At 39.9% G+C, this 17,389-nt stretch overlaps 1 protein-coding gene across 3 annotated transcripts in view; it reads left to right on the forward strand.

The window, feature by feature from the left end:
• Positions 1-17,061, forward strand: part of PTPN12 (protein tyrosine phosphatase non-receptor type 12) — a 113,686-nt gene extending 96,625 nt beyond the window's left edge. For all 3 annotated transcript variants that reach the window (XM_061582104.1, XM_061582105.1, XM_061582106.1), the window contains 5 exons: positions 7,366-7,446; positions 8,005-8,096; positions 10,225-10,255; positions 15,028-15,144; positions 15,842-17,061. In XM_061582104.1, coding sequence (XP_061438088.1) covers positions 7,366-7,446; positions 8,005-8,096; positions 10,225-10,255; positions 15,028-15,144; positions 15,842-15,903 — 383 coding nt within the window. In that variant the 3' untranslated portion in view covers positions 15,904-17,061. The remainder of the gene's footprint in view (positions 1-7,365; positions 7,447-8,004; positions 8,097-10,224; positions 10,256-15,027; positions 15,145-15,841) is intronic.
• The last annotated feature ends 328 nt before the right edge of the window (positions 17,062-17,389 follow it).

Below are 17,389 nucleotides of genomic sequence, written 5' to 3' on the forward strand. Positions count from 1 at the left end.
AAAAGTTGAAAAGATCAGCACAGGTTAGACTTTGCAAACCTTCCTGCACCCCCCTTTTCAAAACTGAGATTTTGGCAGGTAGTTGCCCCATTCACCTGCCAAGTTGGTCTGTGGGGTGGAAACCCTGGTCTAAGAGGTTGGTGTAGGGGGAGTAGTGTGGGGGATTGGTGAGGGGTACAGGGGAGGTGGGTTTGGCAAGCAATGTACTTTACCTCTCTTTTTTTGTGTGCGCACACACACTCCAACCTTTATGCCCACCTCTGGGATATGTGCTTACTATAAATGCTAGGGCTTTAAACAAGCCACTTCCCTGCCCCTTTCCTTTAACGTTTTGAAGATCCTGAAAGCTGGCAAGTCATTTTTGGACTGTTTTTAGTTCCACATGGACAGGTGTGGAATTGCCCAGGTTTAGTAGTAGAGGGAATTGTTGCAATGTCTCCCCAGCCTCTAAAAGGTGCTCCTTTTCAAGAATCTAGCCAGTCTGGATTAGGAGCCTTGTGGTACTAAGTGCTGGGGAGTGGGTGTTCAGGAAGAGGGAAAGGGGACAAAGCACTCTCCTCCCTGATTGGAAAATTTCACTTACACGAAAATGCTCTGATTTGGATCTGGACGTATGCAGAAGTAAACTGGTTTGTAAACTTTTTTTTAAGGTTAAAAATGCTGCACCATAGGTCCTATTCTTAGGTACCTTTCAAGGCTTATGGATGTTGACAACAGCTGACCACAGAATGCTGAGAATGTCACTGGAGGGTGGCAGCAGTGGGGGCGGGATTGTGGTAGGGGAATTGAATTGGCTAGCTTGAACCCCTAATACCTTATGGAATCATGAAGGGTTGGGGGAGTGAACCATGAAGTTAAGAATTTCTCTGCCAGCACTGTACTGACACTTCAGAGGAGTAGGAAAGAAAAACACGCTTTCTTCCTACACTCTAGAAATTCAACTTACCCCACCCTATATTGGTTTTCATTTACTGGCTTTCCTCCAAGGAGTTTTACTGATGTTTGTGATGTTCCGTACTTCTGTGTTAATGTTTCATGCTTGTGTATTATATTATTCAGGGTAAGTGGTTTATATTAGAATATTTAAGGTAAATGGTGAGTGTTGGGAGGGGGAAATGAGTGAGTAGAATGTTGAAATGTGCTGGATAGTGATTGGCTGACTGAGAGTGAGAGGTTTATATTTGAGTGTGTGACTTTTCACAGTTAGGGATTGTGAGAAGGGTTGGATGGACTGTTTAGTGTAAGAGTGCAGGGTCAGCATTATTTATTATTTTTGGATTAGTTGGTGAGAGGATGGAGCTTGTGTAGGAAAATTAGAGGGGTAGACCAGGTTGGGCTGTAAAGTGTTTAAAGAGCATACAGTAACTTCAGTTTAAGACCTTGAGACAATTTATGAAACCACATAGTTATGAAACAAGTGAACCTGCTTCTTTTCAGATACATCTGTTTTAAAATAAACAGTTTATTTCCACACACGCATCTCTTCATTGGCTATGCTAGAGGTTGAGTCAGATACTTAGTATCTGTGGTGGCAGGAAATCCTTGGAGAGTTTTGTATCAAGTTACAGAGGCCAAACTCATAGCTATGAATCTTAAACACAGAGGAGCGGAGGCTTGCCTTTATACCTGAGCCATATAGCAAAAATGCTAAGGGAATATGGAAGGAAATCCCTGAATAGCATTGCTATATTGGGCAGTGTGAAGAGTAAATCAAAATCAGTGACCTTTTCTGCTAACTGAAGTGCGTTGGTGAAGGAGCAGGGGTGCGGCATGTGATGGGATATGAAGCAAAAGTGTGTGAAGGGCATAAATAAGGTGTGAGGAAAAATGGCAGAGATTTTGTCCTTGAAGAAAGAGGTGCTTGTTGAGAAGTATAAAATGCTGAACCTTAAGCATGAGGGGGAAAGTGTTGATGTTGTTTCAGCATCAAGCTGTAGTCCCTAGTGAGGTAGGGACAGAAAAAAACTCTGAATTAAAAACCACAGACCCTGCATGTTTAGAAATTCTAAGAGAACAGAACAGGATTAGAGCTTTGGAATTGGAGGGAAAAGACAGCGTCAAACGGAGGCTGAGGAGAAGGGGAAAGAGTGCCAAATGGAGGCTGAAAAAATTAAAAAGGGAGGCCGAGGAGGAAAAACAGATAGATTTTTTCTGTCAGAGAGATGCTGAGAGATTGAAAATAGAGGCTGAAAAATTAAGATTAAAGCATGATCTAGAAACGGAAGGAATGAGAAGGGATGCTGAGGAGAAAGAGAGACGGGCTGATAGGTGGAGGAAGGCAATGGAGGAAAGAGGAAGGCAATGTGATGTTGAGACAAAAATTGAGACAAAATGGAAAAATTGAAAGTTGAGAAGTTTTGGCAAGAAAAACAACTGGAGAGGGTTAAGGCAGAGAGTCTTGAAACCCCTCAAATATCTCACCGAGATTTTGTAGCTTATGTACCAGGCAATGACTCAGAAATATTTCTGTCAATTTTTGAAAAGCAGCTCAAGGTTAGAATGTATTCAGATGTGACTTTGTGCATTATACAGGTTTAATAAAAGCTGAACTGGCAGAGGTATATCATAGTTTTACCTCAGAACAACCCATATATGACAACATTCTCCTCTGTGAACTGGTGTAGCTGCTGGGCAGGCAGTAAGGCATAGGGTAAAGCCCTCTGCTACTGCTGCTGCTTGTGCTGCTGGGATGAGGGGACATTGGTCTATATGATCTGTCTGGCCTTGACACTAGCTGGTCTTCTGTGCCCTGCTGTGTCGCTAGCCACTGTACCTTCTCTTGTTTCTGGTTCACCTGTTGGTGCCACTCCTTGCCATGTGTGGGCAGGTGCCAGGCTAGGGAGCGGCGGCATCTTTACTGTTGTGATCTCCTGCTCTGCTTGTTTCCCTAATTGCAGGCAGGTTTTTTTTTACATTGGTATCTCTGGTGGTGTGTGATTCTGTCATGGCTCACACTGCCCATCATACTCAGGATCTGTCCCAAGGAGGTGATAAAGCCTCCATTGATGGCATTGCATGACGAGAAGAAGCAAATCAGAAAGCCACAATTAAACTTGACTTTACATGACATCAAAACTTGGTATCCTGGTTTGTTGATTACTAACATGACAGGATATCTAAGCCAACAACCAACCATTGTTGGTCATTGACTTGTGATCCTCTTTGTTAGGGAGCTAGGATCTCAGGTTCATATGTCATGGGACTTCCTGACTTGTTTTCTCTCACTTGTGCCAAGGAAATAGCAAACCAGGAGCAGTCCAGCAAAGTGCACCAGTATGCTGCTTGCTCCTGATACACAAGAGTTCCCTCCACCCTGCAGACAATTTTGACATCACAATGATGTTGGACGACCCAAAGAAACATTTTTCCTTTACAGGCATGGCTGGAGAGGAAGACCTTTGCATTGCAAGGTTGAATTCAACTGATAATTCAAAGGAATAATCAGTTAGCATGTTCTTAAGTATGTTCCTAATTCTTTCTTCTCATAAAAAAGTCAGCACTTTTTGAATTTTGCACCTTTTTCTGTTCTCATGCAGGATGACAGAAAGAGGTGCCAAATTCAGAAAGCACTGACTTTTTGATTCAGAGGAAGTGCACTCCCAGTTCTTTTTAGGTGCAGCTTGAGGTTTCCTGGTATCATATAAAGGTGGGTTTGGTTTGCCCCAAGTGGTGTGGCAGGCCAACTTTCAAGGCCTGGTGGGCCTAATTAGACTTGCAGGCTAAAGGCTCCCCATCCCTGTGATGAACCACAAAAAGCCAGCAACCATAGCGTCTTGTGACAGGTTAATGTGGTCTTTGTGTTCTATTATGGACTATGTCATGTTCTCTGAAGCAGTAGGTGCTGGCTCTGCACCTGGTGCCAGGAAAATTACACCTGCCAGAGGTTCCAAGGGACAAGAGCCAAACTGCATTCCCTGTCCTTGGAGCCTAAGGCAAAAAAGACCCAATATGGTTGCTTTTGCTGAGTGGCCAAGGTGCTGGATTCAGAGCCAAACTTTCCCTGCAATGAACACACAATGGTATTTAAAATAAAAATGTAAGAGCCAAAAACATAGCAACATAATAATCCCTTAAACAAAACACCCAAGGGGTTAGGAAGAATACAAAATACAGAGAGATCAGATCACAGCCTAAAATAACAAAGTCTGTCTAACCTATTCTAATACTCACACAGTGTAGAAAAACAGAATAACGCCATAGTTCCACATCTCCCCAGAGATGTATGACCTGAATAGCATTACGAAGATGGGTCATTGTGACGTCCTTCCCTGGTTCTCCCTGTCAGGTTCCCACCTGCTTGTGGCTGCTGCCTTTCACTAGGCACCACCAGGGATACCACCAGTCCGGACCATCCTTTATATGGTTTCTCACTCCGCTCTAGCACAGATCTCACTAGATCCCCCTGCTAGGCAGCACCACCAGTCACGTCCTATAACCAATACTCCCAGAGACTTTGCCTGAGTCTCTCTCTAGCTGGTTACTTTTGTGACTGCATGCTTATGCTGTTCCCAACCACCTTGTATCTTTATAGATAACGCATACAACTCTGGGTTGCTCTGGATACTTGAATTGTTATTATTCCTCCCTTCACCGCTGCCACCATTAGATACTGTTTCTGTTCAGCCTTGGTAATTACCTTGCCCTCCCTTCTGGTCTGTGAAAACCCCAGCCAAGGATCAGGCCTTTGGTAAACCAAATAAGTATTTATTAAATATCAGAAATAACAAGATTAGTTTTAGAATGTTTCACAAGCGTATGGTTTCATCTATTCCTGTTTTGTACTTGACTTATTATTAATCAGAATTCCAACTGCCTCTTTCTCCACACTCCTGACCTCCACCCTCAAACACCTCTTTCTCCACACTCCCAACATCCACCCAGATTCAACTGTCATTCTTCCATTTATACTCCCAGCCATTCAAACGCTCAGCCAATCATCCAGCAATCATCCAGTGAAAACTAATGTCTCGCACCTACTAGAGTCCCTAATCCAGGCAAGGTGTTTTCTTAACAATACATTGCCACAGTACAATTTTATTAGGCAAAACCAGGTCTTCATCACACTCCCTGCAGCTCGAGGACAGGTGGCTTCCCCAAGCGGTGGAGCAGTGGGGGCACAGCTGGCATCGCCTTTCCCAGGCGCCAAGTCTCCAGCTCCTTCTCCAGCTCTGGATGTAAACACTGAGTAAGGGAACGAGGAGACTCGGTGCCATGGCAAGTGGGTCTGGCAGACATTAACGGCAGAAAGAGCTGTCAATAAAATGCAGCGTTTCCCCCTCCTGCTACTGTTGCCTCAGTGTTGTGTATGTGGATTGGATGTACTGCACCCAGCCACATGGAACACTTGCTTTTTAAAACTCAGAATAAACTTTATTAAAGAATAACTGGAAATACGTTCTCTGGCCCGTATGAGGCAAAGACTGACTTAGCCCAATCTGTTTAGTCAAAAATCAATGCAGAAGAAGCCTGATTTGGTCCATTCTTTGGGCTTTTTCCCAATATGGAGCACAGCCCTAATTTCCACTTAAAGCAAATAAGTTTCTTACCTAGATTGAACTGGTAGCTTTAACAGACAATCAAGCTTTAATGAGAGAACTAGTTTTGTATGTAGTGGAGGAGCTTAGTGGAAAAAAATGAAAACCACTTCTGATATATAGCTGTACATTTCAGGGGGAAGGCTGCAAATCACCCAGCGGACACAAACCCTCTAGCAGCCCAGCTGAAAGTTTTGAGTCCCACTAAGGTCAGTGGGTACTATCCATGAATAAACTTGCAGCTTTACCTCTTTATGGTAAGGCCCATAGTACTTAGAATATTCAAAACAACTCTTTCCAAAGAGGAATGCATGGGCTGCTAGACAGTTCTCATCACTTTTGCAATTACTTTCATAGGCATTGTAGACGCCTCTGTTTTTATCTTTGTGGAGGCCTGAGACAAATTGTGTGGCTGATTTTCTCTCCAAATCTGTTTTCTGTTGGGATACAACAAGGAAAAAGTTTGCAAGTTTGTGTATCGGTGCTGCAAGGTATTGGTCTAAACATAACATTTGAAGTTGACAAACTTCATACTAAGCTATATTCTATAGATCTTAACAGGTGGAATTCTTAACAGGTGAGAAGTGTGAATGAACATCAGTTATGGAAAACAGCTCTTCTTCAACTGCTTATGCATCAGTTCTCAGTGAGTTGGTTATCTCCTGCAGGTGATGTAGATGCACAGTCCCACAGCTTCTACTTTCAGATTATCACACCTTGTCAAACTTGTTCATGATTGGCTCAAAATGCTTAGATTCGAAGACAATACCACATCTGAAATAACTTCTCGTGCTCATCCTAAGACACTGATGATTAAAGCTGAGAGGCTGTGTCATATTTGAAAGAAATGTCTATAATGACATATGCCTGTGAAATACCACTATGGCAATGGGATGTCTAGTTTGCTCAGCAAAAATGTTTTGGAAAGATGGTTGAACATCCTAAGTTTGTCTTTCATCATAAAGTCACTGCTATGCAAATTTACTCTTTAGTAGTCCTGTTAACTTGAGTGGGTCTTACCTATTCTACCTTGTGTTTTTTTGTAACTGTTCATACAATTTGCACCTGCAACTTGTAGCTTGAAGCCAGAAGCAGAATATATTTATCCTACCTGGTACTATGGTCCTGGACTAACATCGGAATTAGACATTGACAGTAAAGCTCCGGAAACTGCTTGTTTTAATACTTTGACAGCACAGTTCTATACATACCACTCCTTTGAAGTAAGTCACACTGAGTTCAGCGGAGCATGCCCAGGTAGTGAGTTCAATGGGATATACTCCTAGGTAGAAGTGTGTATCGCATTGTAGCCTAAAAGAATTTTAGTTGCTATTACTTACATGGCTTTCCTGGAAAAGCAGTCTTCCTTAAAAAATGTTGGATCCATTTTAATCTAATGGTTAGCTTGGTTAAAGGTCTGCATACTGTCATCTTAAATCTGTTGCTGTAGTTCCACAGCTCCCGCCAGCTGTAGGCATCTTGTCAAGTGAATTAATACATCAAACAAGGGATCTAAATACATTGCGGGTGGCCAGCCATTTTGTGATTATCGTGCAAAACACCCTTGTACAATGCCAGCATGTTTATGCCTGACTGAAAAGAATATTCAGTTAAACCTGTACTACAAATTGTTTAACTGTTATTTTGTTCTAGGCATTCTTCTATACAATGCTTTGCTGTTTAAGTATGAAGTATACTGAAATATTTTTATTATTTATTTAATATTACTATTTAGTATTCAGAGTGGTTATTTATTTATTTGTTAAATTTATATCCCGCCTTTCCTCCCTGTTTAATGATAAACATCATTTATAATTTTTCATGACTTTAGATGCTGCTGTTACTGAAGACTTTTCTTCTCCTCCTCTACCAGAAAGAACTCCAGAATCTCTTGTGCTTGCAAGCGAGCAGAGTGAGTTTCATTGTTCTGGTTTCACAAAAATCATGAATCAGACTTGTGTATTAAAGGGGTATTTTGGCCAAATAGGGATAGATGAGATAATCAGAGCTGGATAATGCATGTAGTGGCATACATTTAGAAGTTTGTTTATTTAGCCTACTGCATTATTGTGTTGCTTTTATATATCAAGCTTCTAATTATCCTTGTTACCTATGGCAAAACGCTTCTAGTTGCTGCGTTGGATAGAATCATGCATACACCCACCATGTTGCACTGTGCTCCTAAATACAGTTGTGTTGTTCTTCCTTTTAATAATAGAGAGACTATAATCAGGCTAGACCGGAAAACAGAGCCCCAAAATATAGTTTCTGAATTGTAAATTTAAACTCTATATTGTATTTTTAAAATATTGTAACTACCAGTGTTCTCTAAATGACACTTTGAAAATTTTTTGATTGTTTTGTTGAGCTTGGTACAGCACTATGTCTAATATTTAATTTTAAAACTGGTTTTCCTAGTCACAACATTGCACAAAGCTATTGATTGACTTATTTTTATTTACGGTCATAGACCAAACTGAGCCCAAAGCTATTATCCTTCCACGGTCTGCTGAGTGGAGTTTGTCACAAGACCAGAAAACTTCTGAACAACCAAAATGTGCAGTAAGTATGGGAGAGTTCAAAGGTGGGAGTAACATTCATGGCATATTAATAAAATATATTTTAATGTCCTCTGGGAATATTTTATTTTATTTAAGCATCTTGACTCCACTTTTCAGCTGAAAAAGCTTACAGTGGCTTACAAAAAAAGTGGCTGAAAAAAACAAGACAGTTCCTGCTTGCAGGCTTACATTCTTACGAATATGCCTTACAAATGTACACCAGCAGTGGGGAACCACTGGTCTGCAGGCCTGATTAGGCCCATGAGATTGTCTTGGGCAGACCACACCCACCTGTCATCAAGCATGGGACAGATAAACTGCAGCTTTGAAAGAACAGTTAGGAGCTCCAGAGTGATCTGATCCCATCTGAAAGCAGCACAGCTTGCATTTGGCAGCAAATTTAAACAACACTGAACGCAGGGTGCAGCTACAAAGTAACATTTGAGCACACTCTAGGCTGTACGTTCCCAGTTTTTCCTTTCCCACATCTGACATCAATGTGCCCCATAGAGGGTTGGCTATCCCGTTGGATCTGGCCCTCCAGCCAAAAGCAGTTCCCCATCCTTGATATACACCCTTTGAGTGCAAAATAATTACTTGCTTGTCATTCTTTTCTGTGTATGTATGGGCAGGGTTCTCCGAGTATCACTTGACTTCTGAACTGAATCCAAATTGCTTGTGCTTGCTTAAGCTTTGCACACTGAAGGAGTAGCTGTTCCCCATGTGGGTCTAATGTGTCCCAGTAAATCAGCTCTAGAGCTTTGGCGGGGGTTATTATTCATGAAGGAAGATTAACATGGGAAGTGGGAGGGATGGGTATAGCATTCTTGTTTGTTGTCTTTTGTATTGCGAATCTGCTAATGAGGGAGCCTCACTTAAGCCCAACATGGCATATTTTCTATAAGCACTTCAACCCCTTGTTGGACAGCATTTGAATCTGTGTGTGTACACACTTTAGCAGACAGACAATGGTTGCCCTGTTTTATTTTTAGCAGAAGACATCCTGCAGTACATTAAATTATGAGTACATTGTTTTCCATGAAGTTACACTATATTGAAATATGAATTTAGGTGCTTTCAGTTTGTTGAATGAAAAGGCAAGACATGATGAATATGGGTGGGTGAATTATGGCATAATTATTTGCTGTTTTGTTTTTTACTTTAAAATCTGGACAAATACTTATGAATAATGAGGTATTAATTCAGTGTCAGTGTAAGAGTGTGTACATGTATACACACACAAACACATATCCCTTATATCTGATTAATTTATAGCCCAAGGGTGAGGATCCTGTGCCCCTCCGATGTTGTTGAACTCCAGGTCCTGTCATCCCTGACTATTGGACATGTTGGCTGGGGCTGATGATAGTTGTACTCCCAACAACTTCTATTGTAGCTCAAGTTACTTTGTGTGATATATGGGTTGATTGGCATCTGAAGAATCTCACATTGTGTTAAAAGTGCCTAGATGTTATGGTTACAAAGAATTGTGAAATACAGTGGCAGAAATGCTAAAGGAAGAATCAAAACTTATTTTTACATGATTTTAGAGTGCATAAACATTTCTGAAAAGCTGCTGTTTCCCAATGGATGCAGCATCCAGTGTGTTAATAGCATGGCCAGGTGAAAAAAAGGATGGGAAACCTGAACCTCTAATATTGGCATAAAAGAAGGAATTCTGTCTTTTATGTGACTAGTAAAGTTGCAAGAGCCCTGTTCTCTTTTTTCATCTAGTCACCCTATGTAGGAGTGGAAATATTAAAGAATCATTTTCATGGCTTTGAAAAATAATAATTTATTGTTTAATAGCAACCAAAAAAGCAAACAAACATCCCCCTTGCAGGAGTTCCAAAGACATTATTTACAGGAAATAAAGAAAACAGTTATCAATTAATGGAAGAGATACAAACCGAATACATTATCTGTAAGCCCTTGTGCTTTCCATATTTCTAAAGCAGCTATTGATCTGTGTCCTTTCACAGCTTTTGATTTTGTATATGGACTAGTCTGTCACTTGACAGAAAATCAGCAGGAAAATGTAGTACTGTTACTTAGGTCAGGTGACAATTCTTACTTCATTCAATAAAAAATACTTTGAATCAACTTTAAAAAATATTTTATGTTCACAGGGATTGAAAACGGCTGGGACCGCACAGCTTGGTAAGCAACTCATTTTTTTATTTTAAAAGAGCCTAAAGATTTTGTTAGTCAAATGAGATGCCAAGCTTACTTTAAATATGCTGGGAGTTAAAATGGCCTTAGCTACAGTAGGTGAAAGCCTCCCATCCCAGGTGCATGTGGAAAGCGCTTCTGAATGAGGAGGACAAAATAGTATTCTAATAGCAGTCCCGTAGTTCTTATGAGGTACTGCTGTGAGACTGCCTGAAGGGGGAAATGTGGGCGGTGACTGCTACTTGAAGGGGGGGTGTTAAAACAATTTTCTGTGAGCAGCTACCTATGTATGTTTACTTCTTGGCCAATATTATTGTTCATAGATAGCAGATGACTGTGTGAAAGGTGTCTAGCCCAGCTTGGAATGCTGTGAGTAATGTGGCAGAGGAGAGATGGATCTTCTAGGGGTCAGAATATGGAAGAATGGTTTCTCACCAAACATTAAAGTTGCAGAACTAGGATACCAGTATTCTGAAATTCAAACTAAATTTTGCTGTTCAAGAGGTGAGGCTTCTACAGATGGATGCCTTGATCCAGAGGCTTCTTGTGCAAGCAACTACAATATTGGTAACTCCATCTATGCATAATGATTTTGAAGTTGCAGGAAATAGATAATTTACAGTTGCTTTATACATTAAAAAACCTCAAAGCAACATGACAAAATCAACACAGAAAAAGATTAAACAACAAAACAAAATACATAAAATGCTTATCTAGCAACATATGTAGGTCTTACCCACACCGTGAAAAGCACCATCATAGGAGGCAACAACAGGCATGCATAAACGTAAAGACCTTGCCTGGTGTCTAAATAGTGACAAGGATGTTGCGAGGAACATTTCCGTAGGGACAGCATTGTACAGATGGGTGGGGGCACCACTGAAAAGGCCCATTCTTGTGTGGCTACTCTCCACATCTCACTTGGGTGGAGCACAGGGAAAAGAGTCTCTGATGAAGATTGCAGGGTTCAGGCTGTTCATATGGGGAGAGGCACTCCTTGAGGCCTCATCAAGGATGCACACCTTAACATGGTGAAGGGGTTTGAGAGTGTCAAAGAAGCTGAGAGCAATGCCATCGGGAGTCTAGACCAAAGGGCTACAGTCCTAGCAGGGTCACCCAAGGCAGAATGGTCAAAGCTGAGACACCAGACTAAGATGCATCCAAAGTCAGAGGAAGGCACTGGTAAAACACCTCTGAATATATCTTACCACGAAAACCCTATGAACAGAGTATCCAAAATGCAACATGAGATAGTGCTGGAAGATGAGACAAACCCCCCCCCCAGGTCAGAAGGCACTCACTAAGCTACTGGGGAAGAACAAAGGACAAGTACGAGTAGCGCTGTGACTAATGACACAGCTGGGTTAAAGGTAAAAGGAAGCCCAGAGACTGATGCGCACAGATGTGAAAGGAGAGTCTGGAGTTGTACGACGTACACAATAGGAACATGGAATGTGAAAAGCATGAACCAGGGAAAGTTAGACATTGTCAAACAAGAAGTAGAACACATCAACATTACAATACTTGTTGTGAGTGAATTAAAATGGATGGGAATGGGACATTTTCAATCAGGCAACTACAAAATATTTTATGCAGGAAATGAGAAATTAAGAAGAAATGGGGTTGCTTTAATAGTGAGAAATGATGTAGCAAAAGCAATTAGGAGCTATACTGCAAGGCTTGAGTGAGTGATATTAATGAGATTAAACAGGGAACCTATTAATATAACCATCAACCAAGTCTATGCTGCAACAGCAAATGCAGAAGAAGAGGAATTGGAGAGATTTTACGCAGAAGTACAGGAAGAAATTGATCACACACCAAAGCAAGATGTTCTGATAATCATGGGGGACTGGAATGCAAAAGTAGGGAACAGAGAAGAACTAGAAATTGTGGGGAAATGAGGCTTAGGAGATAGAAATAAAGCAGGAGAAAGACTTATTGAATTCTGTGAAGCCTAGTAATTTGTTTCTCGTAAACACAGTTTTTGAGCAACCAAAAAGATGACTGTACACGTGGACATCACCAAATGGTCAATATAGGAATCAAATAGATTATATAATTGGTAGCAGAAGATGGAGAAGTTCCATACTTTCTGTGAAAACAAGACCAGGAGCAGACTGTGGTACTGATAATGAACTGGTAATACAGAAAATCAGAGTAAAGCTAAAGAAGAACAAAGCAATCATAATGCCAAAATACAATTTAAATAACATCCCAGAAGAATATAAAGATCAAATAAGGAACAGATTTGAGGCTTTAAACTTAGCTGATAGAGAACTATGGAGTGAAGTCAGCGACATTATCAGAAGAATGCAAAAAGACAATACCTCTAGTTAAACAGAGAGAAACACCTCAGCAGATGACTGATGAAGGTCTTAAAATGATTAAAGAAAGAAGGAAAGCAAAAGCAAAAGTAGAAACAGTCAGAACCCTAAATGCAACACAGCAACTAGTATGTAGACACAAAGAACTATTACAATAGTTATATAGAAATAGAAGAGGACAGCAAAAAAGGTGGAACAAGAGCCCAATTCCAAAAGATTAGAGAAATTAAAGGGAAATTCAAACCAAGAGTAGGGATGTTGAATAATCAACTGGGGAGCACACTGACTTACCGAGATGAAATAAAAGGATGATGGAAGCAACACATTGAAGAACTCTATAAAAGAGATGCCAGGATGACAGATTCATTTACGGAGGAACCGTATGATGAAGAGCCGTATGAAGAACCAGAAATTTTGGAATGCGAGGTGAAAGCTGCTCTTAAAATTCTTGGAAGAAACAAATCACCAGGAATAGACAGCATACCAATAGAGTTGCTACAAGCATGCAATCACCACTAGATGGCAGCGGCGTCATGCCAATAAAGTGTCTGTTATTGTGAAGCGCGCATACTTTAAGCGGGGTATGGAGGAGTATGGAGCATGTACTTTATAGTGAGGCTACTTTAACTGAAGCTACTTTTAAGCGGGGTATGCCTGTATATAAGAGATGCAAGGATGACAGATTCATTCCTGAAGGAACCATATGATGAAGAACCAGAACTTTTAGAATGAGGTGAAAGCTGCTCTTAAAATACTTGGAAGAAACAAATCACCAGGAACAGATAGCATACCAATAGAGTTGCTACAAGTTACTGAGACTGAATCTGTCCAAATTTTGACAAACTTTTGTCAACAAATATGGAAAACTAAACAATGGCCCACAGACTTGAAGCATTCAATATATATCCCAGTTCCAAAGAAAGGGAATCTCAGGGAATGCAGTAATTATCAAACTATAGCCTTAATATCCCATGCAAGTAAAGTAATGCTCAATATTCTACAACAAAGGCTCTTACCACATATGGAGCAAGAAATGCCAGAGGTCCAAGCTAGACTTAGAAAAGGAAGAGGCACCAGAGATCATATTGCAAACATATGTTGGATAATGGAATGGACCAAGGAATTTCAGAAGAAAATCATCCTGTGTTTTATAGATTTACAGCAAAGCCTTTGATTATGTAGATCATGAAAAACTATGGAATGCTTTAAAAGTAATGAGGTGCCACAGCATCTGATTGTTGTGATCACAACCTATACTCTGGACAAGAGGCTACTGCAAGGACAGAATACGGAGAAATTGCTGTTAAAGGCACAAGAACCCTGTTTTTCCCAAATGCCAACCCTAACCCACAGCCTAGACTGCTATCTTGTACTTAGAAGTAAGCCCCATTAAAGAGATTTACTTGTAAGTTGATGTGTAAACCACTGTACTGTAAGTTAAGTATACAGTTAATGAGTCCCTGGTCTTTAGCGCCTGCAAATCAGGAGACATGCTAAAGTCTCTTCGTAAAGTTTTCACATTTACCTTTTTTGGGGGGAGGGGGAGGATTTTTTTTAACATTCACCGTTTGTTGTGTAGCAGTATTTGCAGAAGACAACTTCTAGGCATTACCTGATATCAGGCAAACCCACCACAGGAAAGACACATCCTTGTTGGAAGGTAAAAAGGAAAGGCAAACTATGGAGATTCCAAGGACTAGGGCATGGGGGGAAGATAGAAGCAGGAAAAGTGCACTAAAAGGGACTAGAAAACAGCAGCTCTTTAGAACCCCAGGGATTCCTATTGCCTGGTGTACAAAACTCACTTCTCAATCACAGCTCTGGCTTCACTCAAATACACTGAAAGCAGGAGCTTAGAAGGGTATCTGTACATCTTGCTCCGTAACTTTTTATACAAGAGCTAGAGGCTTTTTAAAAAATGAAAGCTCAGACTGGACCACCTGCTGAGGACTCCACTGAAGGCCACTGTGTGCACCATGGTCCCTGTGGGTGCTGGGTTGGTGACCCCTGGTGTGATATGACCAGAGTTTTTGGACTCAGTAAATCTGGCCACTAAATTCTGCACTAGCTGTAGTATCCTGGGATGTCTTAACTTGCTCACAGCTCAGGGTATTCTTTTATTTGCCTTCCAATGTGAGAATGACATGCTCTGACAAAGGTATTGCTAGTCATGAGGCCACAAATGTCCTTTTTTAAAATAGAAGCTATTAATTAAGAAACAGGATGCATGGCATGATTTGGCAACACAAGGTTGTGTTATCTCAGCTTAGTACTGAAAACAAAGTTGTGTTTATAATGTGAGGTCTTAGGAAACACTCTAAAACAAACTGCTTAGGACAAATCTGGGCATTAATTACATTTTGTTTTGTTAAGTGGAGAACTTAAGATTTGCAAAAATTCAGTTCTGCTTCAGTGAGTCTTTTTCCTCCTCAGATCATCCTGAGATAGGAGACAAATCACAGGTTGATACTATACCTCAGCTTCTTCTTTCTTGTCCCACTGTTAAAAGAAGTCCAACATCAGAATTTCCAGTTGAGACTACAGATATTGGTAAACAATGCTTTTGTTACACTACCTGTTTTCTAGCATTTGATTCTTGCAAAGTACTCAGCTTGTGTATTGGTGTCAATATGTGGATATTAATTGTATGTAATTCTTGTAAGGTGGCTTATAAAAATATACAATGTACATTATTTTACCAGATGATTAAGATACCAGGAGGAAACAATGTATTTCTTGATAGCAACAAAATATCTCTTGCCACAGCTAGAGATTAGTTCATTGTAAGATCCTTGTGGAAATTGCAGGAGAGAGTTGGGATGCCTGATAACTACATTAGGATAAAACTTTGTTAAGTTAGTGACATAAATGCTACACAAGCTCTAAGATGCATGGGCATAGTTTAGCAACATTCATCTGAATGAAGTTCAGCAAGAAATGTAACATTAAATGTAGACAGTAGGTTGTGCGAGAGGCTTCTCACATGAACGGTGATGGCAGCTTTATGAACATGTAGGCTTCTTTGGGGCCTCGCCTTCCATTTCTTTTGCTTTTTTGGGTGAGGTACTTGAGGCATAGTGGACACTAAACAATAGCACTTTTGCTGTTTGAAAATGGTACTCCTTTCTCCAAGTCCTATATGTTAGATGGGTTGCTGTGTAGCCTTTTAATCAACAATATTTCTGAATGTTCTCTGCATTTGCTTTTTCAAATCATAACACACATCAATGGACTTTTACCCTTTTAGGTTTTGGTAATCGCTGTGGAAAACCAAGAGGACCAAGAGAACCACCTTCAGAATGGACATGATGCAATAACAAATGGACATTTTAAAATTATACTGGAATATTCAAGTGCCACTGAACTAGATCAATAAATAGTATTCCAATTTTTGGAGGGGAGTGGAGACTAACACAGTGTACATACTACTACACAATGGTACACTCTTCTATACATCCACACAAACTTTAAGCATTCACAAGAGTGGATTTTAGTATTGTAATCTAACTTTGCTGGGGCCATCAATCTGCCTTATTACACTTAGTAGAAAGTATTACATATGGTTTATTTTGTTACTTCAAGTATTATTGCCTTAATGTCTTTTAACCCTGTTACACACTGTTTATAGACATGTTAATATGGTGAAATTAAGTTTATGGACAACTTTTTTGCTAATGTTTGATTACCATGTACACTTTATTTTGTATATGTACAGGGCAAGCAGGTATATAATTTGATAAAGCTGCAATCAAAGTATTAACAGAAGGTGTAAGAAATCTCTGCATGACTTAATTCTTTTTGTGTACCTTGTAAATTATTTGCCCTATTGTTTTAGTAAATTGTTTTTGGTTTTTTAAAAAAAGGTTGGGCGCACATTCACAATTATAGAATAGTAGAGATGAAGATTGTAATACATTTTGTAAATTGTAAGCAAAAAGTTATTTTTATATTATATACTGTTTAACTGTCAGTTCAATTTGTCCTGGTTTTCATCTAGTCTTGAAGAGTCCATAAGTGCCTTGAAATATCAGATTTTTAGCATGAATATGTTCACTGATTGAGATTAGCATATCAACATGTTGAACTGCCAGTAAAAAAAGAACACTTTAACTCACTCTAATTATCCTTTGTAATGTATTTAATTTTTTTTAGAAGAATCGTCTAAAAAGAAAGCATTTAAACGACATCAGGCCGAATGTTACAGTATACAGATTGTGTGTATTTGTGCAAGCCTTTCAGGGCCACTCTGGTAAAGGGAACACAGACAAATTCATTGTGCTAGTGATAGTCCTTCCCCCCCCATCCCCAGTTCAGGTAATGTGTATGTAAGTCCTGAAGGTTCTCAAAGCCCTTACAGCAATTTTGTATCTTTGCAATATCCAGAGTAAAGATAATTCTCATTACATAATATGCTTTAGTTTTTGTAATAGAGAATCTTTAAATTAAAGAGAGAACTCTGTTTCTTTAGTGGTGTTTCCCATGTATAATACAGAAGGTAACAGTTGAGGGGGACTTAATGATTCTCTTCTATAGCTCTGATGATGGATATGGTGTAAAAAGAGTATATGCTTTCGTATTTTCAGTTTAAAACTCTGCCCAACTGTATAACACCTTATATAAATGAACAAAGAGACCAAGCTTCATTAAGGCACTTGATACCATATAAGAGCTTTAGGATTAAAAGTGTTATTGGTCTTTTCCATCAGTTCTTGGGTTGGTAATAAGCTACAGTCAAACTCTAAGATAGTAAGAACTTCATCTTGAGCCGTAGATGCACTACTTGTGGCTAGACCAA

The sequence above is a fragment of the Rhineura floridana genome, chromosome 8, assembly GCF_030035675.1.
Source record: "Rhineura floridana isolate rRhiFlo1 chromosome 8, rRhiFlo1.hap2, whole genome shotgun sequence".
In the NCBI taxonomy this organism is placed as follows: Eukaryota; Metazoa; Chordata; class Lepidosauria; order Squamata; family Rhineuridae; genus Rhineura; species Rhineura floridana.